The 27,954-nt window shown below is 49.7% G+C and overlaps 1 protein-coding gene across 2 annotated transcripts; it reads right to left on the bottom strand.

The window, feature by feature from the left end:
• Positions 1 to 305: 305 nt before the first annotated feature.
• On the bottom strand, positions 306 to 27,954 carry ODAD4 (outer dynein arm docking complex subunit 4). Of its 2 annotated transcripts, none has more exons than XM_060133835.1 (12): positions 27,751 to 27,954; positions 25,947 to 26,078; positions 25,542 to 25,692; positions 24,840 to 24,916; positions 24,207 to 24,372; positions 22,667 to 22,891; positions 22,280 to 22,487; positions 16,687 to 16,773; positions 8,958 to 9,154; positions 5,376 to 5,476; positions 3,687 to 3,771; positions 306 to 1,039 (listed from the first exon to the last, which is right to left on the bottom strand). In XM_060133835.1, the coding sequence occupies exons 1-12, from the start codon at positions 27,862 to 27,864 to the stop codon at positions 618 to 620; spliced, it is 1,965 nt and encodes a 654-aa protein (XP_059989818.1). In that variant the 5' UTR covers positions 27,865 to 27,954; the 3' UTR covers positions 306 to 617. The 2 variants fall into 2 exon arrangements, with proteins under 2 accessions (XP_059989818.1, XP_059989819.1); XM_060133836.1 differs by having other exon boundaries at positions 24,840 to 24,901.

The raw sequence follows: 27,954 nt of genomic DNA, 5'->3' as shown, positions 1-27,954 counted from the left end.
TCCCCCCCTTAAGCTTTTTGAGCTCCTTGGAGCTCGTCCGTTTCTTCACTCTCCTGAAACCCTTTCTTCTTAGCACCTTTCTCATTTCTTCCATGAGGTCCTTGCACAGGGCCTGGGGAGGAGGACCGCATTTCACACCTTGGTCACATTCTGGGTCAGGCCTTGTTTGGGGGGTCTCCGTGTTTCTCACCTAATCAGAACATCAGAGTTCTGCTTGGAAAGTGGTACCCCATGCCCACTCATTCATTCTCTAAGGCTCTTCTGAGAATGGGTGGGGGTAAGGAGGCAAAATGACAGACTCAGGGTTTGTAAGAGTGAAAGATGCACATTTAAAGGGAAAACAGTAATAGAAAGAGACAGAGGTGACCTGTGGGACCCAGTCCACATGTTTTCCTATTAGAGACAAATCTCAGCTTGAAGGTCCAGTTTAATAAGATCTCCGTGGTCCCTGTGAACACCAGCCTCCTGATCGTAATGCCTACTCGATGGCTTCATTCGTCTTCCTTTTCATCTTTTTCCATTTTTTCAGAATTTTCTGTTATTTCCGGTTCTCTTATTTCTCCCGATTCTGTTTTCCCCAGTGCTTTGGACCCTCTTCTGCCGATTTCTGAAAGTGTCTACTCTAGTCCTTCGGACTCCCTCGTGCTTGATTCTTCTGAGAGGTTTTGGTCCAGTTCTGAAGGCCTCCTGTAAATTTCTCTTGTTTCCCCTCTGTTCACTGCTGTTAGTTTCCTGCCTGCTTCTCCAGATTGTCCCTCGGCAACATCTCCTGGACCTCCCTCCATCGCAGCTGGTCCTTTTCTCCTTGAGGGGCTGGCTTTTTCTACTTCTTCTCTCTGCCTATGTTCTTCTGGTCCACTAGCTGTGATCCCCAGGGTTTCCTTAGACAAGTCACCTTCGGTCTCTTTCTCACTCTCCATTTGCTCCCGCTCGCACTGCTTCATCACCGTCTCGGTGACCTTCTCGGGTTCATCTCTCATTCTCATCGTTTCCTTCTCCTTTGCCATCACTGTTATACTATCCAACGTAGTGGCATCTTCTGAAAAACAAGAGAAAGGAGGGAAGAAAGGTAGAAGTTTGTCCGTCTCCGGGCCTGGGGGAACCCCAGCCTGTGGGGGCCTGTGCTTCTAAGAGACAGCACCCCTTTCCAAAATGAGAAAAGGGATCATCATTTACTGAGCACCAGCTCTGTTCCTGGCATCATGTGAGCGACACAGATTATACCGTTCAGTCATCAAAAAATTGCATAGTGGGGCTTCCCTGGTGGCGCAGTGGTGGAGAGTCCGCCTGCCGATGCAGGGGACACGGGTTCGTGCCCCGGTCCGGGAAGATCCCACATGCCGCGGAGCGGCTGGGCCCGTGAGGCATGGCCGCTGAGCCTGCGCGTCCGGAGCCTGTGCTCCGCAACGGGAGAGGCCACAACAGTGAGAGGCCCGCGTACCGCGAAAAAAAAAAAAAAATTTCAGTGTTATTGATTCGAGTTTGCAGTCGAGGGACCTGAGACTGATAAAGGGGAAATCACACACGATGGTTACATTGCAAATAAATAACTGGCAGAGCCCAGGATTTGAACCCAGGACAGTCTGCCCCCAGACCACATTCTTTCTTTTTCCCTACGAGAACTAGCACAGGTGCTGGGAAGGGACAGAGGCTTCTCCTCCAGCGTCCCCATTCTGCATTTCCCTTCGTCCCTGGGAAGCATATTCATCATTTGTTGGGAGGTTCCCCGTAAAAATGTGAGCAGATTGTGGTGGAAGTTCGGATGGAGAGCAATTTTACAACCCAAGGGATCTTTGCTCGTTGTTTTTACCAGCTACAGAGAAAAGTTACCAAACCCTTCCTGAGTCTCCTTCCACTTCCTGGAAGTCCTGGTTTCTAAGCCGCCTATAGGGGCTCTGGGTTCAGAGCAGGAAAATGACGTGGTTTGGCCAAGACACATGCAATGCTGCCACCTGCTGTCCGGGAAGGGAAGTGCCCAGCAGCGGCCGGCCTCAGGGCCTTCCGGAGTTTTCAGGATGCCTTTCCCAGCACTCCGTCGGCCAAGGGAGGAGGATGCTTGGAGCATCTGCCACTTCCCTGCTGTACCCTTCACATTATTCCTTCTGTGGCTTCTGAGCGCAGTTCCAAGGGTGTGTGGAGGCAGAGGCAGATCTTCTCTGAGGGGATCTGGCCACCACGTGGCAGGTGCTGGATAATAAAAGGCTGTCATCTGGCTGCTCAGGTGCCCAGAAACCCCGTGCCCAAATTCCCGCTGCTGTACCTGGATCAGAGAGGGTTTCAGCCTCGGTGCCTGCAAGGGGCTCTGTCCCCCGAGGAGCCCGGAGCCCCAGCCCCAGCTACCCTTTGCTGCGATCTGGCTGGAGGGAGGGCCCCTCAGAGGGGCAGACAGAAACTGCACAAGCGTGGGAAAAGCATGGGTTCCAGGGGTAGGCTGCTGGAGACTGGAATCCGCTGTGGGACTTTAACCCCTCTGCCTCCATGTCCACACCCGTAAAATCAAGCACGGAATACTTATTTCTTAGTGCTCTGGGATCAGATGAGTCGGTATGTATAAAGCTTAGACGAGCGCCTGGCATGCAGGAAGCACCGAGTGGGGGTCAGCTTCTCTTATCATCCCTGCCCCTCTGGGGCCCGTCCCTGGTCCCTGTCGACTCCGTGGGGCCTGGAGTCCCAGCCACTTCCTCTTCCCTCACTCCTTTCATGGGAGCCAGTCAGACAGCCTAGAGCAAGGCGGGGGCTCAAAGGCCTCTCTACTCCCTGGAGCCCTCGGGAGGAAGAATGTGATAAGGGCTAGACCGGCCAGCAGGAGCACAGCCCTGCCACCTATGCACCTCAGCTGGCCCTTGGGTCCCCTGCCCCGACCCCTGCGCTGCCCACTGCTGGCCCTGAAGACCAGCTGCCGGCAGCAGGGGAGCGTGTGGCTCTGAGTCAGACTGCTGTGTGACGTGGGCAGATCATTCAGGCTCCAGTGCCCCCAAAACAGTACCTACCTCCTAGGTGGTGAGGACCGAGTGAGATCATTCTGTCTAATGCTTAACCCAGTGTCGGGCCAGCGGTTAAGAGCCCCCACAGTGTAAGCTACTGTCATTCCACCTCTGTGTCTGCTCCTGCTGTTTCCCACCGGAAATGCCCTCAACCTTCCATCTTGTATCTGGAAAATGCTTGGGCATCTTTTGGAGCCTGAAGCAGAAGATTCTCCCTCTTGGAAGCATTCCCTACCTCCCCACAGAACTGGGAGCGCCCCTGCCCGGGCCCTCACAGCAGAGCACTGTCCCCCTGCACAGCAGGCTCCGGTGCAGGAGCCCTGGGCGCCGGCAGCTCTAATTGCCTGGCTCTCCCACTGGGCTGTGGGCTCCTCCAGGGCAGGGACCGAGCTTCTGTCTCCTCCCAAATCTCACACCTTCCTGGCACGTGACAAGCGCTCAACAAATAGTTGATGAATTGATTAAAGAAATACGGGAGTACTGAAGAAATAGGGCAGACAGCACGGGTTCTGACCCCAGCCCGAGGTCTCCCTCTCCCGTCCCAAGAAAGGCTGGGGTTGGTGGCGGCACTGAAATCAGAATACTTGGTGAGCAGTGCCAAGCCCCCGACCGAAGGAATGGCAGGAAAGCATGGCGAAGACTGCCAGAAGGAAAGCAGAGGGAGCGTTCTGAGGTTGCCGTCTTCGGGGCCCCAGAACTCACCTTTCTCCTTCTTATCTTTGAGTATCTCCCTGTAGTTGGTTTTCTTCAGCTCTTCAATGATGCACTTGTTGACATCGTCCAGGGCCTGTGGGTGGCAGAGGAGCTGGTGAGCTCTCTTAACCCCGTGTGACCTGTCCTTTCCCCACCCAAGCCCAGCGCCAGGAGGCAGGGCTGTGCAGAACCCTGCCCCCTCCCCTTTCCCCTGGCTCCTCTGAAGACTGCCGCCCTGAGGTTAGTGGATACTATGCACTTGGAACTCCCCACACTAAGTGGTATGAGAGATAGCGCGGCTTGCAGGCAACTCAAACTCATTTCCCTCGGGCTCAGGCCTGTTCTGGGGGGTTGCGTCTGTCTACTGAGTCCCACCTTTTTACCTAAAGCTTCTCTTGGCTTCAGCCAGCGTAAAAGAGACAAGGCAAGCCCTTCAGCCCTCAGCCAGGCAGCAAGCCACGGAAGGGACTCAGCCACACCCTGTGGCTGGGGGCTGGCCTGCCTTCCGGGGGGCTCCCACGGTGTCTGCAGGACCCCCGGGGACCTGGAACTCAGCCTGTGCGCATCTTGAGGGCAACTCTGCCCTCTTCGCCGCAGCCCTCCCCCTGACCCCCCCACCAGGGCAGAACACCACTAGACACTCAGGAAACGTCTGCCGGGCCTGGACTCTCTTGTGCAGCGCTGGTCTGCCCCCCTCGTATGCTTTCCTGCCTGGAGATGCCATTCCGGGGGGTGAAAGGTCAGGGGCCTGGTCCCATGAGGAGCCACTTAGGGCCGTGGGTCCATTTGGCTTGACAGGCGGTTCTCTTTGCCTCCTTTCAAAACCTGCCCAGCCTCCAAGGCGACCTCAAACCCTCCTTGAGGGGAAAGGCCCAGCCCTGCCTACCCACGGAGGCCCTCACGCTGAATCCCCTGGTCCCTGTCGCACGGGTCAGGAACGAGGGCATTGTGTTCTAAGCTTCCTGTAGACACCACACTTCCTGAGGGCCGGGACCACGGTCGTCACCTTTGGTGCAGTGATGGGAAGACTTTAGATCTGCACCGTGTGGTACCCAGAGGCCTCACGTGGCTATTGGGCACTTGAAACATGGCTGGTGTGACCGAGGAACTGAACCGTAACTTTTACTTACTTTTAATTCCTTTTACTCTAAATGGCTGCCTGACGAAGCAGCGCAAGTGGGTGAGGCCATCACGCTGATTTCTTACTGACTCCTGGGGGCGGGGCGGGGGATGGGGGGGCTGGTACTTTTCAAACTGCAAGTCCTAAAATGTGCTTAGAAGGGCTCAGCCGGCATTAAAGAAAAGGAATGAAAAGAAAATAGAACAGAGTAGGAAATATCAGCGTACACAGTAAAGGTAAATACGTTTTGTAAAACTTTCTATTTTTTGTCTGTTTTTTCAAAGAAAAATGTGTGTTTTGAGGTGAATTCTCTGGCAGTCCAGTGGCTGGGACTCCGAGCTTGCACTGCCGAGCGTGCGGGTTCGACCCCTGGTCTGGGAACTAAGATCCTGCAAGCTGTGCTGCAAGGCGTAGCCCCAAAATAAAAAGTTCACAGTATGGGTATTGGTTGGGCTGCTGTATAAACTGATGGCAGTAACAGTGGAAAGCCACTGCCCTACCCAGAGTGTGCCCTACGGTTGGGGGGGATAAACATCTGGGGCTGAGAGCCCGGGGGGCCCAGCGGGGGAGAGGCTCACGTTGATGATGGCCTGCTGTGCCTGGCTGTTATGGACGAGCTTCGCTCTCTCCAGGGCCTTCTCAAAGTTGTTCACTGCCGACTGGAAGTCTCTCAGCTTCACTGAAGAGCACGAGGGAGACAGGTAGATGGTGACATTGTGTGCTGCACGGTGCGGCTGCCCTGCAGGTGCTAGCGGCCCTCGGGAGCAGCCCCAGGCGGGCAGCATCTGGGCCTCCCAGCACCACCCTTTCCAGACATTCCTGGGTCCTCACCCAGGACATTTCTGGTGCTCACCGCTAAGGACCAGAACCTAAGAAGCTGAGCCTTGGATTTCCGGTGCAAAGAGTCAGTGAGGGAAGGGGTCTGTGCCCACATCGTGCATCTCCAGGGGGACAACTCCATCTTGCCCCACCTTTAGATTGTTCCAGAAAAGATCTTTTATTTTTTTTTTAATGTTCACTCAAATTTGTTAAGAACACTGTGGAGACCAAACACATCTGGACGGGCTGGCTGTGACTCGTGGGCCAGCGGCTGGGACATCAATGCCCACGCTGGTACAATCCGAACCCAGAGAGGAGGCAGCTCCCCCGAGCTCACTCACTGGACAGGATAGTGCTGGGCCAGGGATGATGGCCTATGGACTGATTGACTGCCCTTGAAAAGAGGTTAATTTCAGGAAGGAAGGAGAAAAGTGCTCACCTGCCAGGGTCTGGGAACACCACACTCCACTTTCTTTGCACACCACTGCTTCCTCTTATCACTGAGGACCCCAAGATCCACCCCTCCCCATGAACTGCTTTGGGATCCCCAGGGAGAGAAGGGCCTTGTGTCCATAAGTCAAACTGCAAAAGGCCTTATATCGGAAAAGCAATTCTAATATAGCTCTGAAAGTCTGTGGGGTCACAGTGAATGAGGTCAATACATATTTCTTTTTCAAATACACATTTGAAAAGAAGGAAAGTCACTGTAATCCCTCAGAGACCACCCTGAATAAATGTCGATGTCATTCGGACACCGCAGGTCGGAACAGGAGTCATAACACTTACGGGAGTGACGCAGTAAAGGCCGTTCCTTTTAACTGAATCTATAACCTGAAGTTATCTTCATTCTGGGAGCCCTTTTCCTCTTCTTTTCCCCCCTCTGTGTATCCACAAATCTACACATTTATATTTACATTTTCGTTGAGCCATAAATCGACTTTTCTAAGGATTGTAATTGTTTCTCATCTGTGTTAGAAACACTTACGGGAAGCTGACGAGAGGGCAGGAAGGAAGAAATGAGTGTTTCTGGAGTGCTCGCTATATGCTTGTTCTAAGTGCTTACACGCTTAAGTATTACCTTATTTCTTCACACCAACCCTCTAGGTACCTACTATTGATATAATCATCCCTACTTACAGAGGACGAAATTGAGGCACAGGGTGGCATTTGCCAGGAGGGCCCAGAGCCCAGGAGCTGCCCGCTCGGCTGTGTTGCCTCTACAGCCCAGTGGCTCTCGGGCTGCTGCACTCGATTGGATTTTTCCACCCTAGAGTGGGGAAACTGAGACCGGCAGTAAGTGGCCTGTTTCTCCAAAGGCCCTCAGGGCCTAATAAGACCTCCAGTGGTTAGGACTGGGTGCTTTCACAGCTGGGGTCTGGGTTCAATCCCTGGTTGCGGAACTAGGATCGCGCAAGCCCTGCTGCACAGACAAAGAAAGAAAAGTCCTCACAGGAACAGGAAAGAGTTCTAGGAAAAGCCACAGTAACCATGTCTTCCCCAGTTTACAGTTTTCAAGTGGTTTTCTCTATGTTTTTAGGAAAGAATCTGCAAGACGTAACGAGGCCCAGGAGGCCCTGTGGATCTGGCCCCTCACCAGCCTCCTCTCTCCAGACTTTCCTGGCCCCCAGGAGCTTGACACTGATCTCCTTCAGTTTCTTAAATCAGCCAAACTCCTGCCCACCTCCCTAAATGCGGTCCCTTTGGCTGAAAAGTTCTGGCTTCAGATCTTGGAACAGCTGGTGCCTTTGCATTCTTAATGTTTCTGCTTAAAAGTTACTCCTCAGGCATGCGGGCAGCATAGTTACCAGTTTTGCTCCCTACTGTATGCCCAGCTTTGGTGCCTAGAAGGTGCCAGGTAAGCATCTGTGATGTGAATAAGTGAATGTGTGGTAAGGCCCCTGATCAGAGCACCTATCACGCTTCCTCCTTCTCTGGGGTCAGCTGCGTGCCCGGAGCAGGGCAGCTCAGCACAGCGATTAGAAGCCCGAGCGCCACTGCTTGCTTATTACTGTAAGCTATTTGTTTTTTAAGTTCATATTATGAAACATTTCAAATACACAGAAAAGTTGGAGGAATAGTATCACGAGCCCCCATTACTCATCACCCAGCTTCAAATATCATATGATGTCACTTGTATGTGGAAGCTTAAAAAATGATACACACAGGGCTTCCCTGGTGGCGCAGTGGTTGAGAGTCCGCCTGCCGATGCAGGGGACACGGGTTCGCGCCCCGGTCCGGGAAGATCCCACATGCCGCGGAACGGCTGGGCCCATGAGCCACGGCCGCTGAGCCTGCGCATCCGGAGCCTGTGCTCCGCAACGGGAGAGGCCACAGCAGTGAGAGGCCCGCGTACCGCAAAAAAAAAAATACCGCAGGAAAAAAAAAAAAGATACACATAAACTTATTTACAAAACAGAAACTAACTCACAGACTTAGAAAACAAACTTACCAAAGGGGAAAGGTTGGGGGGAGAGATAAATTAGGATAAATTAGGAGGTTGGGATTAACATATACACACTACTACATATGAAATAGATAAGCAACAAGGATCTACTGCACAGCACAGGAGACTCTACTCAGTGCTCTGTAATAACCTATATGGGAAAAGAATCTGAAAAAAGAATAGACCTATGTATACGTGTAACTAAATCACTTGGCTGTACACCTGAAACTAACACAACATTGTAAATCAACTATACTCCAATATAAAATTTTAAAATTGTTCAAAATACCAAAATATCACCAATCTTGTTTCATCTGTTCCTCCTCACCCCTGCCCCTTGCTGTTTTTTAACAACTTTATTGAGATGTAATTCACTTAGTATAAAATGCACCCGTTCGTGAGTATACAGTTCAATGATTTGGGGTAAATTTATAGGCTTGTGCAATGATCAGCACAACCCGATTTTAGAACTTTTCCATCACCCTAAAAAGTTCCCTCACGTGACCTGGGGCAATCTGCTGAACCCCTCGGAGTCTCCGTTTCCCCAACTATAAGAGGACAATGATGCCTCCATCCCTGGCTTGCACGGTGATTAGGTACAAGAAGGCACACGTAAAGGCTACCGAGCAAGAGGAGTGGAGCTGTTTTGATGACCCCATGACACTGTGCTGGTCTGCAGATGACTTCCTCAAGGGCAGGGCAGCTCTCAGGGGCCCCCAAGCCCTAACTGAGCTTAGCTTAAACTAGGCACTACATACGCTGGTCAAAATGCAGGGGTTTAGCCCCACTCTCAGAATCGGAACTCTCAGCGCAGGGATACGCTGGGATGGTAAGTTCAGGCCACGGGATTCCCGGCCCTGACATGGGAAAGGTAGGGTGGTCCTCATGGGGCCCATACCTTGTGCCTGCGCCACCAGGACACCGGCGTTCAGCTGCCACTCGATGTCCCCTTCTTCCTCGGCGCACTGCAGGGACTTCTCACCATAATTCTGGGCCTGCCAGGCCTGGTCCAGCTCCAAGTAGCAGCGGCCAATCTCGTGGAACAGCCAGGTCTTCTCCAGGGTGCTTTTGGCCAGAGGGATCTTCTCCTCCCATCTGGGGACACAAGAACCAGAGTCGGCTCCTTCCGCTCAGGCCCTGCACTCGGCCGTAGGAGGCCGGGCTTCCTACTGGTGGCAGAAGAAAAACTGTTCTCCAACTACCAGTCCTTTTAGAAACAGGGGTGGAGCTAACAAGCACTAACATATTTTTAAACTACCGAAGTTATTTTGGTACATCTATGGGACTGGCTTTGATGATACAAGAGTTGAAAATAATGTTTGTAAAACAGGATTTGAAATAACATAATAACATTTAAGAATATTATTAAGCACATGTAAGAGAAAATCAACACAGAAAAAAGACTGGAATGAAAAAACAAAATATCAATAAAAGTAAGAGCAGGATTAGAATTAGTACTTGTCTTTGGGTGGTGGGACTGAAGACTTTTTCTTTTACTTTTCTATATTTTCCAAATTAATATTTTAACATTAAGCACATTTACTATAAAACGTTTTATTATAAAAAGATACAGCGATTGGTTCAAGAGGGTGGAGTAGAAGGACGTGCTCTCAATCCCTCTTGTGAGAACACCAGAATCACAACTAGCTGCTGGACAGTCATCGACAGGAAGACCCTGGAACTCACCAAGGAGGATACCCCACATCCAAAGACAAAGGAGAAGCCACAATGAGACGGTAGGAGGGGCGCAATCACAATAAAATCAAATCCCGTAACTGCCGGGTGGGTGACTCACAAACTGGAGAACACTTATACCACAGAAGTCCACCCACGGGAGTGAAGGTTCTGAGCCCCATGTCAGGCTTCCCAACCTGGGGGTCTGGCAACGGGAGGAGGAATTCCTAGAGAATCAGACTTTGAAGGCTACTGGGATTTGACTGCAGGACTTTGACAGGACTGGGGGAAACAGAGACTCCACTCTTGGAGGACACACAGACAAAGTAGTGTGTGCATCGGGACCCAGGGAAAGGAGCAGTGACCCCATAGGAGACTGAACCAGACCTACCTGCTAGTGTTGGAGGGTCTCCAGCAGAGGCAGGGGGTGGCTCTGTCTCACCGTGAGGACAAGGACACTGGCAGCAGAAATTCTGGGAAGTACTCCTTAGCATGAGCCCTCCCAGAGTCCGCCATTAGCCCCACCAGATAGCCGGGTAGACTCCAGTGTTGGGATGCCTCAGGCCAAAAAACCAACAGGGAGGGGACCCAGCCCCACCCATCAGCAGACAAGTGGATTAAAGTTTTACTGAGCTCTGCCCACCAGAGCAACAGCCAGATCTACCCACCACCAGTCCCTCCCATCAGGAAACTTGCACAAGCCTCTTAGATAGCCTCATCCACCAGAGGGCAGACAGCAGAAGCAAGAACTACAATCCTGCAGCCTGTGGAACAAAAACCACATTGACAGAAAGACAGACAAGATGAAAAGGCAGCGAGCTATGTACCAGATGAAGGAACAAGATAAAACCCCAGAAAAACAACTAAATGAAGTGGAGATAGGCAAACTTCCAGAAAAAGAATTCAGAATAATGATAGTGAAGATGATCCAGGACCTCGGAAAAGAATGGAGGCAAAGATCGAGAAGATGCAAGAAATGTTTAACAAAGACCTAGAAGAATTAAATAACAAACAAACAGACATGAACAATACAATAACTGAAATGAAAACTACACTAGAAGGAATCAATAGCAGAATAACTGAGGCAGAAGAACGGATAAGTGACCTGGAAGACAGAATGGTGGAGTTCACTGCTGCTGAACAGAATAAAGAAAAAAGAATGAAAGGAAATGAAGACAGCCTAAGAGACCTCTGGGACAACATTAAACGCAACAACATTTGTATTATAGGGGTCCCAGAAGGAGAAGAGAGAGAGAAAGGGCCTAAGAAAATATTTGAAGAGATTATAGTCGAAAACTTCCCTAACACAGGAAAGGAAATAGCCACCCAAGTCCAGGAAGCACACAGAGTCCCATACAAGATAAACCCAAGGAGAAACACGCTGAGACACATAGTAATCAAACTGGCAAAAATTAAAGACAAAGAAAAATTATTGAAAGCAGCAAGGGAAAAACGACAAATAACATACAAGGGAACTCCCATAAGGTTAACAGCCGATTTCTCAGCAGAAACTCTAAAAGCCAGAAGGGAGTGGCACGATATACTTAAAGTGATGAAAGGGAAGAACCTACAACCAAGATTACTCTACCCAGCAAGGATCTCATTCAGATTCGATGGAGAAAACAAAAGCTTTACAGACAAGCAAAAGCTAAGAGAATTCAGCATCACCGAACTAGCTCTACAACAAATGCTAAAGGAACTTCTCTGAGTGGGAAACACAAGAGAAGAAAAGGACCTACAAAAACAAACAATTAAGAAAATGGTAATAGGAACATGCATATTGATAATTACCTTAAACGTGAATGGATTAAATGCTCCAACCAAAAGACACAGGCTTGCTGAATGGATACAAAAACAAGACCCATATATATGCAGTCTACAAGAGACCCACTTCAGACCTAAGGACACATACAGACTGAAAGTGAGGGGATGGAAAAAGATATTCCGTGCAAATGGAAATCAGAAGAAAGCTGGAGTAGCAATACTCATATCAGATAAAATAGACTTTAAAATAAAGAATGTTACAAGAGGCAAGGAAGGACACTATTTAATGATCAAGGGATCAATCCAAGAAGAACATATAACAATTATAAATACATATGCGCCCAGCATAGGAACACCTCAATACATAAGGCAACTGCTAACAGCTGTAAAAGAGGAAATGGACAGTAACACAATAATAGTAGGGGACTTTAACACCTCACTAACACCAATGGACAGATCATCCAAACAGAAAAGTAATAAGGAAACACAAGCATTAAATGACACAACAGACCAGATAGATTTAATTGATATTTATAGGACATGCCATCCAAAAACAGCAGATTACACTTTCTTCTCAAGTGCGCACAGAACATTCTCCAGGATAGATCACATCTTGGGTCACAAATCAAGCCTCAGTAAATTTAAGAAAATTGAAATCATATCAAGCATACTTTCTGACCACAATACTATGAAATTAGAAATCAATTACAGGGAAAAAAAGGTAAAAAAACACAAACACATGGAGGCTAAACAATACATTACTAAATAACCAAGAGATCACTGAAGAAATTAAAAAGGAAATCAAAAAATACCTAGAGACAAATGACAATGAAAACACGATGATCCAAAACCTATGGGATGCAGCAAAAGCAGTTCTAAGAGGGAAGTTTATAGCTGTACAAGTCCACCTCAAGAAACAAGAAAAATCTCAAATAAACAATCTAACCTTACACCTAAAGGAACTAGAGAAAGAAGAAGAAACAAAACCCAAAGTTAGCAGAAGGAAAGAAATCATAAAGATCAGAGCAGAAATAAATGAAATAGAAACAAAGAAAACAATAGCAAAGATCAATAAAACTAAAAGCTGGTTCTTTGAGAAGATAAACGAAATTGATAAACCATTAGCTAGACTCATCAAGAAAAAGAGGGAGGGGGCTTCCCTGGTGGCGCAGTGGTTGGGAGTCCGCCTGCCAATGCAGGGGACACGGGTTCGTGCCCCGGTCCGGGGGGATCCCACATGCCACGGGGCGGCTGCGCCCGTGAGCCATGGCCACTGGGCCTGCGCGTCCGGAGCCTGTGCTCCGCGGTGGGAGAGGCCGCAGCGGTGAGAGGCCCGCGTACCGCAAAAAAAAAGAAAAAAAAAAAAAAGAGGGAGAGGACTCAAATCAATAAAATTAGAAATGAAAAAGGATAAGTTACAACGAACACCACAGAAATACAAAGCATCCTAAGAGACTACTACAAGCAACTCTATGCCAATAAAATGGACAACCTGGAAGAAATGGACAGGTTCTTAGAAAGGTATAACCTTCCAAGACTGAACCAGGAAGAAATAGAAAATATGTACAGACCAATCACAAGTAATGAAATTGAAACTGTGATTAAAAATCTTCCAACAAACAAAAGTCCAGGACCAGATGGCTTCACAGGTGAATTCTATCAAACATTTAGAGAAGAGCTAAACCCACCCCCTTCTCAAACTCTTCCAAAAAATTGCAGAGGAAGGAACACTCCCAAACTCATTCTATGAGGCCACCATCACCCTGATACCAAAACCAGAGATACTACAAAAAAAGAAAATTAGAGACCAATATTACTGATGAATATAGATGCAAAAATCCTCAACAAAATACTAGCAAACAGAATCCAACAACACATTAAAGGGATCATACACCATGATTTATCCCAGGGATGCAAGGATTCTTCAATATATGCAAATCAATCAATGTGATACACCATATTAACAAATTGAAGAATAAAAACCATATGATCATCTCAATAGATGCAGAAAAAGCTTTTGACAAAATGCAACACCCATTTATGATAAAAAGTCTCCAGAGAGTGGGCACAGAGGGAACCTACCTCAACATAATAAAGGCCATATACAACAAACCCACAGCAAACATCATTCTCAACGGTGAAAAATGGAAAGCATTTCCTCTAAGATCAGGAACAAGACAAAGATGTCCACTCTCACCACTATTATTCAGCATAGTTTTGGAAGTCCTAGCCACGGCAATCAGAGAAGAAAAAGAAATAAAATGAATACAAATTGGAAAAGAAAAAGTAAAACTGTCACTGTTTGCAGATGACATGATACTATACATAGAGAATCCTAAATATGTCACCAGAAAACTTCTAGAGCTAATCAATGAGTTTGGTAAAGTAGCAGGATACAAAATTAATGCACAGAAATCTCTTGCATTCCTATACACTAATGATGAAAAATCTGAAAGAGAAATAAGGAAACACTCCCATTTACCATTACAACAAAAGGAATAAAATATCTAGGAATAAACCTACCTAGGGAGACAAAAGACCTGTATGCAGAAAACTATAAGACACTGATGAAAGAAATTAAAGATGATACCAACAGATGGAGAGATATACCATGTTCTTGGATTGGAAGAATCAATATTGTGAAAATGACTATACTACCCAAAGCAATCTACAGATTCCACGCAATCCCTATCAAATTACCAATGGCATTTTTTACAGACCTAGAACAAAATATCTTAAAATTTGTATGGAGACACAAAAGACCCCGAATAGACAAAGCAGTCTTGAGGGAAAAAAACGGAGCTGGAGGAATCAGACTCCCTGACTTCAGACTATACTACAAAGCTACAGTAATCAAGACAATATGGTACTGGCACAAAAACAGAAATATAGATCAATGGAACAGGATAGAAAGCCCAGAGATAAACCCACGCACCTGTGGTCAGCTAATCTATGACAAAGGAGGCAAAGATATACAATGGAGAAAAGACAGTCTCTTCAATAAGTGGTGCTGGGAAAACTGGACAGCTACATGTAAAAGAATGAAATTAGAAAACTCCCTAACACCATAAACAAAAATAAACTCAAAATGGATTAGAGGGGCTTCCCTGGTGGTGCAGTGGTTGAGAGTCCGCCTGCCGATGCAGGGGACGTGGGTTCGTGCCCCGATCCGGGAAGATCCCACATGCCGCGGAGCGGCTGGGCCCGTGAGCCATGGCTGCTGAGCCTGCGCGTCCGGAGCTTGTGCTCCGGAACGGGAGAGGCCACAACAGTGAGAGGCCCAAGTACAGCAAAAAAAAAAAAAAAAAAAAAATGGATTAGAGACCTAAATGTAAGACTGGACACTATAAAAGGCTTAGAGGAAAACACAGGAAGAACACTCTTTGACATAAATCACAGCAAGATCTTTTTTGATCCACCTCCTGGAGTAATGGAAATAAAAACAAAAATAAACAAATGGGACCTAATGAAACTTAAAAGCTTTTCCACAGCATAGGAAACCATAAACAAGACGAAAAGACAACCCTCAAAATGGGAGAAAATATTTGCAAACGAATCAACGGACAAAGGATTAATCTCTAAAATATTTAAACAGCTCATGCAGCTCAATATTAAAAAAACAAACAACCCAATCCAAAAATGGGCAGAAGACCTAAACAGACATTTCTCCAAAGAAGACATACAGATGGCCAAGAAGCACATGAAAAGCTGCTCAACATCACTAATTATTAGAGAAATGCAAATCAAAACTACAATGAGGTATCACCTCACAACAGTTAGAATGGGCAACATCAGAAAATCTACAACAACAAATGCTGGAGAGGGTGTGGAGAAAAGGGAACCCTCTTGCACTGTTGGTGGGAATGTAAATTGATACAGCAACTATGGAGAACAGTATGGAGGTTCCTTAAAAATCTAAAAATAGAACTACCATATGACCCAGCAATCCCACTACTGGGCATATACCCAGAGAAAACCATAATTCAAAAAGACACATGCACTCCAACATTCATTGCTGCACTATTTACAATAGCCAGGTCATGAAAGCAACCTAAATGCCCACTGACAGACGAATGGATAAAGAAGATGTGGTACATATATACAATGGAATATTACTCAGCCATAAAAAGGAACGAAATTGGGTCATTTGTAGAGACGTGGGTGGATCTAGAGACTGTCATACAGAGAGAAGTACGTCAGAAAGAGAAAAACAAATATCGTATATTAATGCATATATGTGGAACCTAGAAAAATGGTACAGATGAACTAGTTTGCAGGGCAGAAATTGAGTCACAGATGTAGAAAACAAACGTATGGACACCAAGGGGGGAAGCGGCGGGGGTGGGGGGGTGATGAATTGGGAGATTGGGATTGACATGTATTAAATTTTTATTTAAAAAGAAATATATGTATTTTAATGTAAAAAAGATACAAGTGGGTAGGTAAACACTCACAGGCCTGTGTCTTTTGGCAGCTAGACACCAGGGGCCATTCGGGAAACCATATGACGTGGAACAGAAGGCTCTGGTGATCAAGTCTATTCCAGTCAAACCACGAAGGCCTGAAGGACAATTTCTCTCTGTGTGGTCAAGCCCGCTCCTGAGTCTCCCTGGGGTTGAGTCACCCCACTGGAGCAGGTCACCAGCCCCAGGGCTGGTGCCCCACTGGAGCAGGTCACCAGCCCCAGGGCTGGACATGGAAAGTCCAGAAGTTAAGCCCTCTGGAGAGCTCAGACTCCATTCCCAGTGACCCCTTGTGACTGCACAGAGGGACAGAATAACCACTGGAGGGCTCCCAGAAGTCAATGGTCCACCTGGTCCTGAACTTGCCCAAAGTAAGGGTCACCTGGAGTACTTGTTAAAGTCAGATTCCTGAGCTCTAACCCAGACCTGGAGAATGAGAATTTCCAGGGGAGAGGCCCAGGAATTCATACGCCTAACAAGTGTCCTCGGTGACTCTTGTCACTGGGAAATTTGGAGAAAATAATGATTCTATTCTATTAATTAATTTAACTGATGAGCCACAGAGTTTTCAGAGTGGCTTGCCCCTGGTCACTTAGCACAGCCAGGAGCCAAACTCGGGTCTTCTGATGCCTCTTTGCCTGACATCCTGCCCCAGCCTGGGAGTCCAGTGGGAGGGTGGGATGTCCTGGCCCCAGAGTAGGGAGGGGACAGTCCCGGGTCACTCACGTGTCAATGGCTTGCTGGAATTTCCCAACTCTGGCAAAAACCCTGCCAATGTTGTCCAGGGCCCTGGACTTGGCATCAGGAAGATCACTGTGGGGAAGAAGCAAGACAAGGCCATTCTAGGCACTACGGAAACTGAAAAGAAGGCAAAGACGGGCCAGTTGGAGGGACGATGCCCAGGCTGGCAAGGCTGCGGTACCCAGGCCCTCTTGAGCCCTGTGGCCGGGAACGGACATTATCGGGACTTTTCCGGAGGGCAAACAGGCAACAGCTTACAAAGATATCCCTTTGGTCCAGCAACTCCCCTTCTAGGAATTCACCTCCAGAATATAATGTAACAAGGACACTCAATAGAGTGTTGTTTGTAGTGGAAACAATCTGAATTCAATCAGTGCAATTTTTTGTGTACGAAAAAAGTCCCTGATATATTAAGTTAAAAAGTCAGATTATGGGAGCACATACAACGTCCGTTGCCCCATTAAGTGTTAAAAGTGAATGTGCGGGCCTGAAGCAGAAGCTGTGCTCAAAGCTCTGACGATGGAGGAAGGGGCCACGAGCCCAGGAGTGCAGTAACTGCAGCTCTAGAAGCTGGAAAAGGCAAGGAAACAGATTCTCCCCAGAGCCTCTGGAAGGAGTGTGGCCCTACCAACACCTTGATTATGGCCAGGGAAACTGCCTTCAGACAGCCAACCCCCAGAACTATAAGAGAATAAATGCGTTGTTTTAAACCACCAAAAAATAAGTAAATAAATTAAAAAGCGGGCATTTTAAAAAGAAATGGAGAATCTAAATCTAACTATTAACAGTGATTACCCAAGGGAAATGAGAGTATGAAGGAAACTTTTAATTTATCCACATAATCTACATTTTTTTTTCAGTATTCACGTGTCATCAGAAAAGTGATGAATATATTTCCATAAATGGGGGGGGAAGGGATGGAGGGGGAGTTTGGGGTTAACAGATGGAACTATTATGTATAGAATGGATAAACAACAAGGTCCTACTGTATAGCACAGGGAACTATATTCAATATCCTATGATAAATCAGGTGGAAAATAATATGAAAAAGAATGTATATATATTTATAACTGAATCACTCTGCTGTACAGCAGAAATTAACACAACATTGTAAATCAACTATACTTCAGTAAAAAAAAATTTACACCTTAAAAAAAAAAGGTATTTCCATAAAGAAAAGGCAATCGCTCCCCCCTACACTGGTTCTTTACTATTACCATATTACCATATGAACATTCGGATCTGTTAAAAAATACCTCCTTCCCAACAAATAAACCAAGAAAGCCCTCCCCCAACCGCAGTCCCCTCCCCCAGCATCCCTCCCTGACTCCCTCCCTTCTCAGGCAAGCTCCCCTTCTTCCCTTCGCCCCTCAGCCCCTGGCCCACAGTGGCAGACTTCCTCGTCTTCCAGGAAACCCTGCTCTGACTTACTCTCCCCACCGTGGCCGCGCTGCCTTTTAAATGCAAACCTGACCAAGCCATCCGTCTACCCGCAGACATACCCACATCTGTCCGCAGTCTCAGCGAAGCTCTGTGTGTGCAGGCAAAAGGGAACAGCCTCAGTGTCTGTCCGCAGGGATGCAGTCACCTACGTGCATACTCTGGGTGCCGAAATACCTTTCTATGAAGCTATTCGAAGAATGAGACATTCCTTTCCAAGGCACGTTCTTTTTAAAAAACCACAGAAGTGAGTCACTTCTGTTTAAAAATCCTATGTACGTGTACGTGTACATAAATGTGTAGGCAAATACATTGAAAAGGGGCCAGGGGGGCACATCTCAACGCGGCCCCAGGGAAGCGAGGGGAGTGTGGTGTTGAGGGCTGTGGGGAGACTTAGCACCACACAGCTCTGGGTCGAGCACAAGGCCGTGGATTGGTGTGAAAACAAAGCCCTCATCGGCCCTCACTCCTTCCGGCTAGGTCCTCCCTCCTCCCTCCCCACAGGTCCTGGCCCCCCTGCCCAGCACACAAGCCGCCATTCCCCCAGCCCTCCACCCCTGCCCTGTCCCTCTGCCTAGGGAGCCACCCCTCTTGTCCTATATTTTCCTTCCCTCCTCTCTGAGGCCCCCTCAGCTCCTCTCTCTTCGGCTTCTGGGCCACGTTTACTGCTCTGATGTCAGCCTCCCCTTCCAGAGTGGGTGCTCTTTTCCGGTGTGAACAGACAAGTTGAAATACGTTACTTTGTTCGTAACAATAATGTGTACTGTTATCTTTGACAGTAGTGGGGCTGAGAAAGCCTGCCATCCAGTCATCCACAGAGTAATCAGAGAAAGGAATTGAGGGCTGGGGTCACGGAAGAAGCTGCTCAGACAAGTCGGGATTTGAGCTGCACCTGGAAGGATGGTGGGCTTCGGAGGTGGGGGCAGGGCTGATTCCACTGAGGACACCCGTGGGGCACACAGGTGAGACTCATGGGTGAGACTGGCGGCCCGGGGACTTCCCTGGTGGTCCAGCGGGTAAGACTCCAGCGCTCCCAATGCAGGGGACCTGGGTTCGATCCCTGGTCGGGGAACTAGATCCTGCATGCATGCCGCAACTAAAAAGATCTCACATGCTGCAACTAAGACCCAGCGCAGCCAAGGGAAAAAAAAAAAAAAAAAAGACTGGAGGCCCGTTTGTGGATGTTGCAAAGGAACTAAGCTTGTTTAAGGAACACCTCTGTTTGCTTAATCAGCCAGTTAGTGCACATGCATCACATGCCCATTACGTGGCAGATGCTGGGAAGAGAAAGGGAGTAGCAAAGTCCAAGGTCTACGGGGCAGGCGAGAAACGTACGGCGTGTGGAGAGGGAGCACGAGGAGGGCTGCTAAGTCACTCTGGGGCACATGGTGGGCTTCCCCCAAGAAAAAACCACTTCTTTACAATTTGAAGGATGGGGAGGAGGGAGCTGATGAAGAAAGGGCTGGCAAAAGAGAAGGCTGAACAGAAGCAGAGCCGAGAGGTGCTGGCCAGGGCTCAGGATGCCCAAGGGCCCGGAGAGAGCCTGGTCAACCGAGGTCAGGGTAAGTCAGGTCAGGAAGGACGGTCTGAGCTGAGCAGACCCGGGCGCTGGAACTGTCTCCCGACCACTGGCTTTGTTTTGCACAGAAGGGCCAGCTGGGCGGCAGGAAACCCAGGTCGGAGGAAACAGGCAAGAAGTGAGGAAGGTCTGGACTGAGCTGTGGGAGGGAAAGAGAGAAGGGAATTTTTTTTTTTAATTTATTTTTATTTTAATTAATTAATTTATTTTGGCTGCGTTGGGTCATTGCTGTGCGTGGGCTTTCTCTAGTTGCAGCGAGCGGGGGCTATTCTTCGTCGTGGTGCGCAGGTTTCTCATTGCTGTGGCTTCTCTTGTTGCGGAGCACAGGCTCTAGGCACACAGGCTTCAGTAGTTGCGGCACGTGGGCTCAGTAGTTGTGGCGCACGGGCTTAGTTGCTCCGCGGCATGTGGGATCTTCCCGGACCAGGGCACGAACCTGTGGCCCCTGCATTGGCAGGCAGATCCTTAAGCACTGCACCACCAGGGAAGTCCGGAGAATGTTCTCTTGATGGCAGGAGGAGGCGTGGATGGGCCATGGCGGGCTGGTGTGAGCGGTGAGGGGAGGGAGTTGTCTGGGAAGCCACCTTGGCTCCTTCCTGGGGACTGAGTGGCCACCAGTGCCATCTTCACGGATAGGGGGCCCTGAAGCAAGAGATTTGGCAGGACGATGAGGGGCTCCACTTTGGACATGTTAAATTTGGGGCTCCTGTGGGACATCCAAGTGGAAATGCCTTGGACTCTGTTGCATATGCAGGTCCGGAGCTCAGAAGGGAGGCAAGAAGTAAAGATTTATGTCTTTAGGGCACGGGAGAACGTTGGATCCAAAGTACTGTATATACTTATTTAATCCTCAAAATCCCCATGAGTTGGTATTATTATGCCTTCATTAGAGATGAGGAAACTGAAAGGGTCAGCAACTGAATCAAATCCACACTGCTTCTAAGTGCCAAAGGCAGGAATCAAATTCAGGTCTGTCTCCAAAGCTGGTTGTTGTTTGCTTGTTTTCTACTCCTGGAATGGCCAACATGTGAGATTCCTGCTCAGCGTGGTGAGGGCAGGTGAGAAATGAGCTGGGAACGGACGGACGGCTTCTAGGACTCGGACAAGCAAGGGGGAGAACACAGGTGGCGGGCATGTTCAGGAGATCCGGTTTGGCCCAGAAGGGTGGACTGACATTGGAGGGCTGTGCAGAAGTGGGTTCCGAGAGGGCCCTGAGTGCCAAGTGAAGGCATTTGCTTTTAACCTGCAGGAGGTGAGGGCCCAAGGCCTGTGTGTCAGCAGTGGAAGGACAGTCGACAGGTGAAAATCAGCATGTCTCTGGAGGTGACGTGTGGGAGCAGCTCGAGGCAGGGAGAGGTGAGGGCTGACCTGAGAGGAAGTGGGAGGATGGGAGGGACTCCCCTGGTGGTCCAGTGGCTAAGGCTCTGCGCTCCCAATGCAGGGGGCCCAGGTTCAATCCCTGGTCAGGGAACTAGACCCCGCATGCCACAACTAAGAAGTCTGCGTGCCACAATAAGAGATCCCGCATGCTGCAACTAAGACCCAGTGTGGCCAAAATAAAGAAATAAGGTTTTCAAAAGTTAAAACAGAAATGGGAGGATGGGAGACTGAGAGAGGCTCAGAACAGTGGGGTGAGTAGAACCGGGCAAGAGAAGGTCACTAATGACTCCAGAGGTTAGAACCAGGGTGCCCAGAAAGCGATGGTACCCCTGAGAGGGGCCATCAAGTCTCGGGAAGAGCTGGTTCCCGAGAACCAACACAGTAGTCATCACGGATACGCAGCGCTGTTCTGAGATCTTCATGTAAACTTCTGCATGTCGCCCTCCCTGCTACCCTATTGGGTAAGGGCTACTGTTTTGTCCATTTGACAGAGGAGACCCAGGCTGCAAGAGGTTAGTTAAGTGCCTGCCTAAGGCCCCACAGCTGGGAGGTACAACTTCGAAGCCCAAGCTCTTCGTCAGTGCCATGGTTTCCGAGGCCCTGCTTGATCCAACCCCTACCTGCTTGGTCCAGTCTCCTCTCGGCCTTAAGCTCCCTCCTGCCTACCTCTGGGCCCTCCCACAAGCCAAGTGTGTCCCCAACACCCAGTCAAGTCCTCCTGGAATACACTTTTCGTAGCACCGGGTCCTGTACTTTTTCCTTATGACACTTATCACAGTTGCGATTTACTAGCTGTGTCACTTTTTGTTTTATCTCTGCGGGGAAATGAGCCTTGTGTCTGGTCACTGCTGTGTTCGCAATGCTAGCAACATCTGGCATGTCTGGAGTTGATGAATGCTTGTGGAGATGACATAAAAATAAAAATATCCCTAAGAGCCAAACCACTGGGAGCTTCTTGGAGTCTGCGGCCACTACCTTCCTTTTGTGGCAAAAAAAAAGCTGACAGTCTAGGCGTGCCCTTGTCCTGGGTAGGTGGCTCCTCCCTCTGGGGGAATCCACCTCAGGCACGCAGGGCAGAAAGTGGCAGCTCAGCCACCAGCAGCCCTGGCAAAAGGCCGAGACGTAGCCCCCGCCCCAGGCCTCGGCCGCTTGGCCTTCCAAGCCCTTGCAGGCACTCACTATTCCTTGGCGATCTCCAGGTCCTTCCTGTGGCTCTGCAGGGCTGCCACCATCTGCCCCAGCTCCATCTGGGCGTTCCCTATGCAGCTGTGCAAGTTTCCAATCAGTTCGTCCTTGTTGGGCACCTCCTCTTTGTTCCATTCCAGAACCTTCTTCAGCACTTTTTCAGCTTTCTGAAGGCTGCCTTCAGCACTGCCGCTGGTCAGCACTGGGAAGGGAGAGAGGCGATATGGAGCGGGGAGCAGCCCGCCCCCCCCCCCCGATGACAGGGGAGCCCACTTCCCCCTCCAGATTCCATCCACAGGCCAGCGAAGCCAGGGGCTCCGGCTGCCGTGCGGCTCTGTCCCCACCTGGCCACAGGCCCGCCCTTCTGAGAACACCACCCACACATGTCAATGTCCTCCAGGCTCTTGAGGATGTAGCGGGCCGCCTGTGAGGGCCGGCGCTTGCGGTCCCCCAGCCGCTTCTCTTGCATCAGTTTCCGGTCCCGCTCCCTGGCGTAGATGGGCTTCTGCTGCCTCCAAAAGTCACTGCGCCTGTCCAGGTAGTTGACGCCCGTCATGATGAGGTCCTCCACGGTCAGGCCGTGCTTGATGGTGCCTCTGATCAGGTCTGTGGGCAAGGGTGTGGGGAGGCGTCTAAGGGGAGTCACCTCCTCTTGGCTAAGGGTCTCCCTGAGGGGACCTCTCCCTGGAATTGGGGGACAGTAATGAAAGCAAGAGCACATGGGTGGGACAGTGGGTCTAACTGGGTCCAGACGAGGCCACAGCCCCCTTCTTCAGGCACTCTCATGGCACAGGGCTTCGAGCATAGGCCCCTTACGACAAGACATGAGGAGCTAGCAGAAGCAGCAGCTGGTAGATAGCTTTCTGAAAAGCTCCCAGCCCTCGGGGCTCCCTTATTTCAAGCTGTGTCCTCAGAGAAGACAAAGTAGAAATGCACAGCCTGGTCCAGGTTGCCAGTGACAAGCAAGTCCCCAGGTGCCAAGTGTGACAGTGCAAGCCGGGACCTGGAGGGGCATGCCCGAGCTCTGCCCACCTGCCTAACCAGAGGTCAGAGCTGGGAGCAAAGCTGCAAGGCCACTTGGGTAATGTTCCGGCCACCTCTTCCTTCCATGGAAGCTCCTCTGCAGGGAGGGAAGCATCCAGGCCTGTTACAGAGGAGTTGTACCAGCAGTGAAGCTGCCCCTGAGACGCAACCTGCCGGGAATCCTACACAGGACCTTGGGAAGTCAGTTCTGGAGAAAAGGCATTGGCTTCAAGGGTGATCCCTGCTCAGGCTCAATAGCTAATGGCAACACTCCCACCACCCATGTTTATAGGAGACAGTCATATAATGAATGTCTAATGAGGAAATAGGCTCCATCCTATCTCCTCTCCCTGCCAGCACGGTGTGGTGGGAAGAGTGCTGCACTGGAGGTTAGGAGGCCTGGGCTCTGCTGCCAACTCCACCACTAGCTTGCTCGTCACCTTGGACAAGTTACTCCCCATTCGGGCTCTAATAAAAGGAGGGATTAGAGAAGATGAGGTTTTAGGACATTATGGTTCCACGGTCCTAGGATTTCCCTTCTAGCACCTCCAAGCTGGATTCCTTTGCCCTCTGTACAGACTGAAGGCTCAGGGGATACCCCTTTGGGGACCGCAGTGGTAAATCTTCGGCGTTCCCTCCCAGGGTACCATAGCACTTAAGAGCTCTGGTTCAGAAACTGGACTTCTTGGATTCAAATCCGAGAGCTGTGTCACTGAGTTACTTAACCTCCCTACGCCTCAGTTTCCTCATCTGTAAAATGAGAATGGTAGCAAAACCTTTCCAGAGGAACGTGTCGGCAAATATCCTTTCAAAGGCTCTGCCTCTGGCTTATACGTTAAGCATCCACCCCAGATTTCCTTCGCCCCGAGTTCCCTGTTGCAAAAAAAGTGTCTGAAACCTTCATCCAACAAGAGCTTCTCCAGATACTCCTTGTCCACGTAGAGCTCGCCCAGGAGCTGTCGGATGGTCTTCTCGCTCTTGAGCGAGCCCTTCCGCTTGGACTCTCTCTTGGGATGGTGTACGAGCTTTCTCACGGGATGAGGCTTCTGCTGGGCTTTCACGCTCTGGGAATACGGAGCAATACCCAACAGAGCCTGAGAAAGGAGCCTGGAGCACCCAGCCAAGGTCCCCTGAGCCTGTGATCCCAGACCGCTCCCTCCAGGACCTCCGTGGGCTGAGAACCATGGAGTGTGTCTGGTCCAGGAACAGCTACACTCCCAAAACCCCTCAGGAGCTGGGGCAGAATCTCATGACTGCCCGCACTGGCCAGGAGCTCATCACTCCCAGGCACGAGGGCCGTTAAGACTTGTTTTTTTATTGGAGTATAATTGCTTTACAGTGTTGTGTTAGTTTCTGCAGTACAGTGAAGTGAATCAGCTCTATGTATACTTATATCCCCTCCCTCCCAGCACTGCCCCATCCCACCCCTCTAAGTCATCACAGAGCACCGAGCTGAACTTCCTGTGCTCCTCAGGCACGTGTGGCCTCTGCCTTCCGAAGGAGATGATGTCAGAGCAGCCAGGGCCCTTACCTCCGCCTGCTTGCTTATGAAGGACAGGTCCCCTTTGTTCTCCAGCTTAACAGAAGAAGGACCTGCAAGGACAAAAGCTGGGGCTCAGGTCGGCCGGGCCCCCAGGCACAATCTATCACATATTTTATGTGGAAATAGTTGCCTTTGGCAGGAGGATGGTGGAAGCTGGCTAGCAAGCAAATGGTTCAACACTCTCCTAGGAGTCAGGCAGCCCCCACTAGCCTAAGGCCACAGCAGGCCCTGGGCACCAGGGGTGCTCTCCACTTCCACACTCTGCCGCCCACAGTGGCAAGCTCTCCACCCACCCCCACCCCCACTAAGCTGATGGGCAGAGCCAGCCCTTGGTGCGTATGAGGTAAGGGAGGAAGCCAGGGACCGGGGAAGGCTGGGCTCAGGACCTCATTCTACCCTATGACACCAGGCCAAAAGAAGCCCTACTCGTCTGTCTTGGGGTGAGTAAAATGGTGCTTCTCATCTGGCTTTGGAGAGAACCAGACACTGCAGTACAGCGGATCGGGGGACTGGTCTTCCCAGTGGACAGTTCCTAATCCTCAAGGAAATCATGAGCGGCCAGATCCACGCTTGGGACTCCCTGTAGCCCTTCTGGTGGTGGCTGCCCACCCAGTGCACCTCGGGCCTTCCCCCAAACCTAAGGATTCCAGGAGCCTCCTGGATAAGGGCAGAGGCCTCACGGTCACTCACTTCCCACTGAGTTGTTGATGGCTTCCTGGGCTTTCTGAATTCCAACTCTGAATTCCCGATCAGGCCTCAGCTTGTAGCCTCGATGATAGAACACCAAGGCAAATTCAAAGTCTCCCATGGTGTACAGGGTCTCCGCCTTTTGTAAAATCCCCTGAAATGAGAGCAAGTCAAATCAAGGAGGGCAGACGAGGCCTTCTAGGACTCAGGTGTGGTGGAACAGAAGGGTCCCTGGCTTGAGGATAAATGTTGGGATACAGGGGCAGAGAGCCAGGCAAGTAACCTAGGAAGGGAAACGGCAATCAACTCCAGGCAGTCTGGCTGGTTCTTCAACCAGTACTAATCAGAGGCTGCTACAGCCGGTGGCAGTGATGAAGAAAGAGTGAGTCCTCCCACCCTTACGGTCACCTTGCAGAAAGTCGGGTCGCCCTGGAGTGAAGCCTCAGCGTCTGCCAGGGATTTCTCCAGCTCTCCCATCCTGAGGAAGCACTTGGAGCGGGCAACCAAGCAGTTCTTATCTCCATTCTGAAGGTGAAGAGCCTGAGAAAGAAACCACTCAGATCAACGGGCACCAGGCAGGGTGAGGTAAGAAGCCGAAATGGACACAGCAGCCCAAACCCTCCTGCCAGAGTTTCAAGGGCACTCCACAGGCCAGCAAACAGGTCTTTGGATCTTTCCAGACTAAAAGCAGCACCACACCGATCTCCGCTCAGTCAACTAGGTTATCTGCATGTGGCTCATCTGGAACAAGGTTAAATCACAAGCTATCGTGGAAACCACTGGTTGAGAAGCGAGAACATGCTACCCTGTGGATATTCGGAATTTCTCCTAGTGTCTGGGATGCCTCCAGTCCACTCAGAATCATAGGGTGTTTGGTGCATAAAAATTCAACCATGAGCCCGTAAATGGCTGCACAACACATTCAAAATACTACTCGGAGGCTAAGCCTTCTGGAGGCTAACAGAATGGATTTTAGACAATCTGCAACTTGGTTATCCATTCCACGTGCCCTCTCTTTTTACATCGCTTATTCGAGAATGAATCACTATTTCAGGGGGTTAAGATGAAAGTACCGAGAAAATAGAAACTGTGATTTTGGCCCTAAAGTGGCAGCGAATGCTTCCCCTCCTCCCCATGTCCTCCCTTCTCTTAAGATTATTACCATAGTCTGCAGTGTACTGTCCTTCCTGAGGCATCAGACGGTACCCGCCCCTGTCTAAGACCTTCCCACTTTTCCAGGAAGAGGAAGTGGCTACTTTCTTTCCTAGAAAAGCCCACTTCTCACCTAAAGCTGTAGGCCCCCAGGATGTTCTTTTCTCACTACCTGAGCTTCTCCAGGATGAAACAGGATCCAGAAAGAGGAGAATGCGCGGGGCAGGGCCCCTGAACTTAATTGTTGGCCCATCCGATCAATTATTTTTGGTTTTAGGATGTGGTTGGTGATGCAAAGGGCCAAAAGACTCTAGGTAGCAGTTGAGAAGCTTGACTTTAGGGGGAGCCTTCGGACTGGTTACAGGGCTATCCTACCACTCCATTTGTACCAAGCGGGCTATTTGTTATAAAAGAAACAGTCATAAAAACATACAAAAGCTTATTTGGGAGACAGTACAGTAGAGTATGGTGGTTAGCACCTCAGCACTGAAGTCTGAGTGCCTGAGTTTGAATCCTTCCTCTGCCACTCGTTAGTTCAGTGATCTTGGGCGTGTGACTCGACTTCTGTATCAGTTTCCTCATCTACAAAATGGCGTAATAACAGCACCTCCCCCATAAGCTTGCCGCTTAACAGTACGCCTGGTATCTTAAAATAGCACTCAATCCCCTTAGGGTCGAGCGAAGCTATTTAGACTACAGTAAAGTTTTACGATGTTAGTTATTCACTGACCACCTTCCAGAAGCAACCGTGTGCCAGACTTCACTTCTGCAAGCAGCGTCCCAGCCACTCTCCCAGCCAGTTACGGGAAACTGAGGAAGGAGGCCAATCGCGAAACATTTGAGTAAAAAAGTAGGAGACGAGGTCAGTGTTAACACAGAGGTTGGTTACTAACAACCAGGCAGAAGGCAAGTGGGAATTGGTAGAAAACGGCCAAACAGGGGCTTATCTGTCACAGATGTGCATCAATCAGTAACAGTGGAATAATGGAAACAATAGGGTGGTTTAGGAATCATCAGGACCTCAGTGATGGGTGGCTGATAGGTTCGGAGCGCGACTCACGTTGCTGAAGCTATGGGCGGCTTTAGCGAACTCCCCGCACAGATAGAGCCGCTCGCCCTCCGCCATGTAAGAGGTGAAGGTGCTTGGCAGGCCTTCAGTTTCTGGGTCCGCCATGGTGACGCAATTCGGAGACGATGAAGCGGAGAAACGGAGGAAAAAAGCCTGAGAACGTCTGTCTGGCTTGTGGAACCTCCGTCTCTTACC

The sequence above is a fragment of the Lagenorhynchus albirostris genome, chromosome 20, assembly GCF_949774975.1.
Source record: "Lagenorhynchus albirostris chromosome 20, mLagAlb1.1, whole genome shotgun sequence".
Lineage (NCBI taxonomy): Eukaryota > Metazoa > Chordata > Mammalia > Artiodactyla > Delphinidae > Lagenorhynchus > Lagenorhynchus albirostris.
The sequence above is the reverse complement of the archived record's forward strand: the minus strand, read 5'-3'. Positions and strand labels throughout refer to the sequence as shown.

Coding starts and splice junctions, on each gene's coding strand:
- ODAD4 (XM_060133835.1), bottom strand. CDS start 27,864: ATGGCGGACCCAGAAACTGAAGGCCTGCCAAGCACCTTCACCTCTTAC. Junction 24,373..24,839: donor TCATAAGCAAGCAGGCGGAG/GTAAGGGCCCTG, acceptor CCGTATTCCCAG/AGCGTGAAAGCCCAGCAGAA. Junction 3,772..5,375: donor CACAGCAGGCCATCATCAAC/GTGAGCCTCTCC, acceptor TGCCACCCACAG/GCCCTGGACGATGTCAACAA.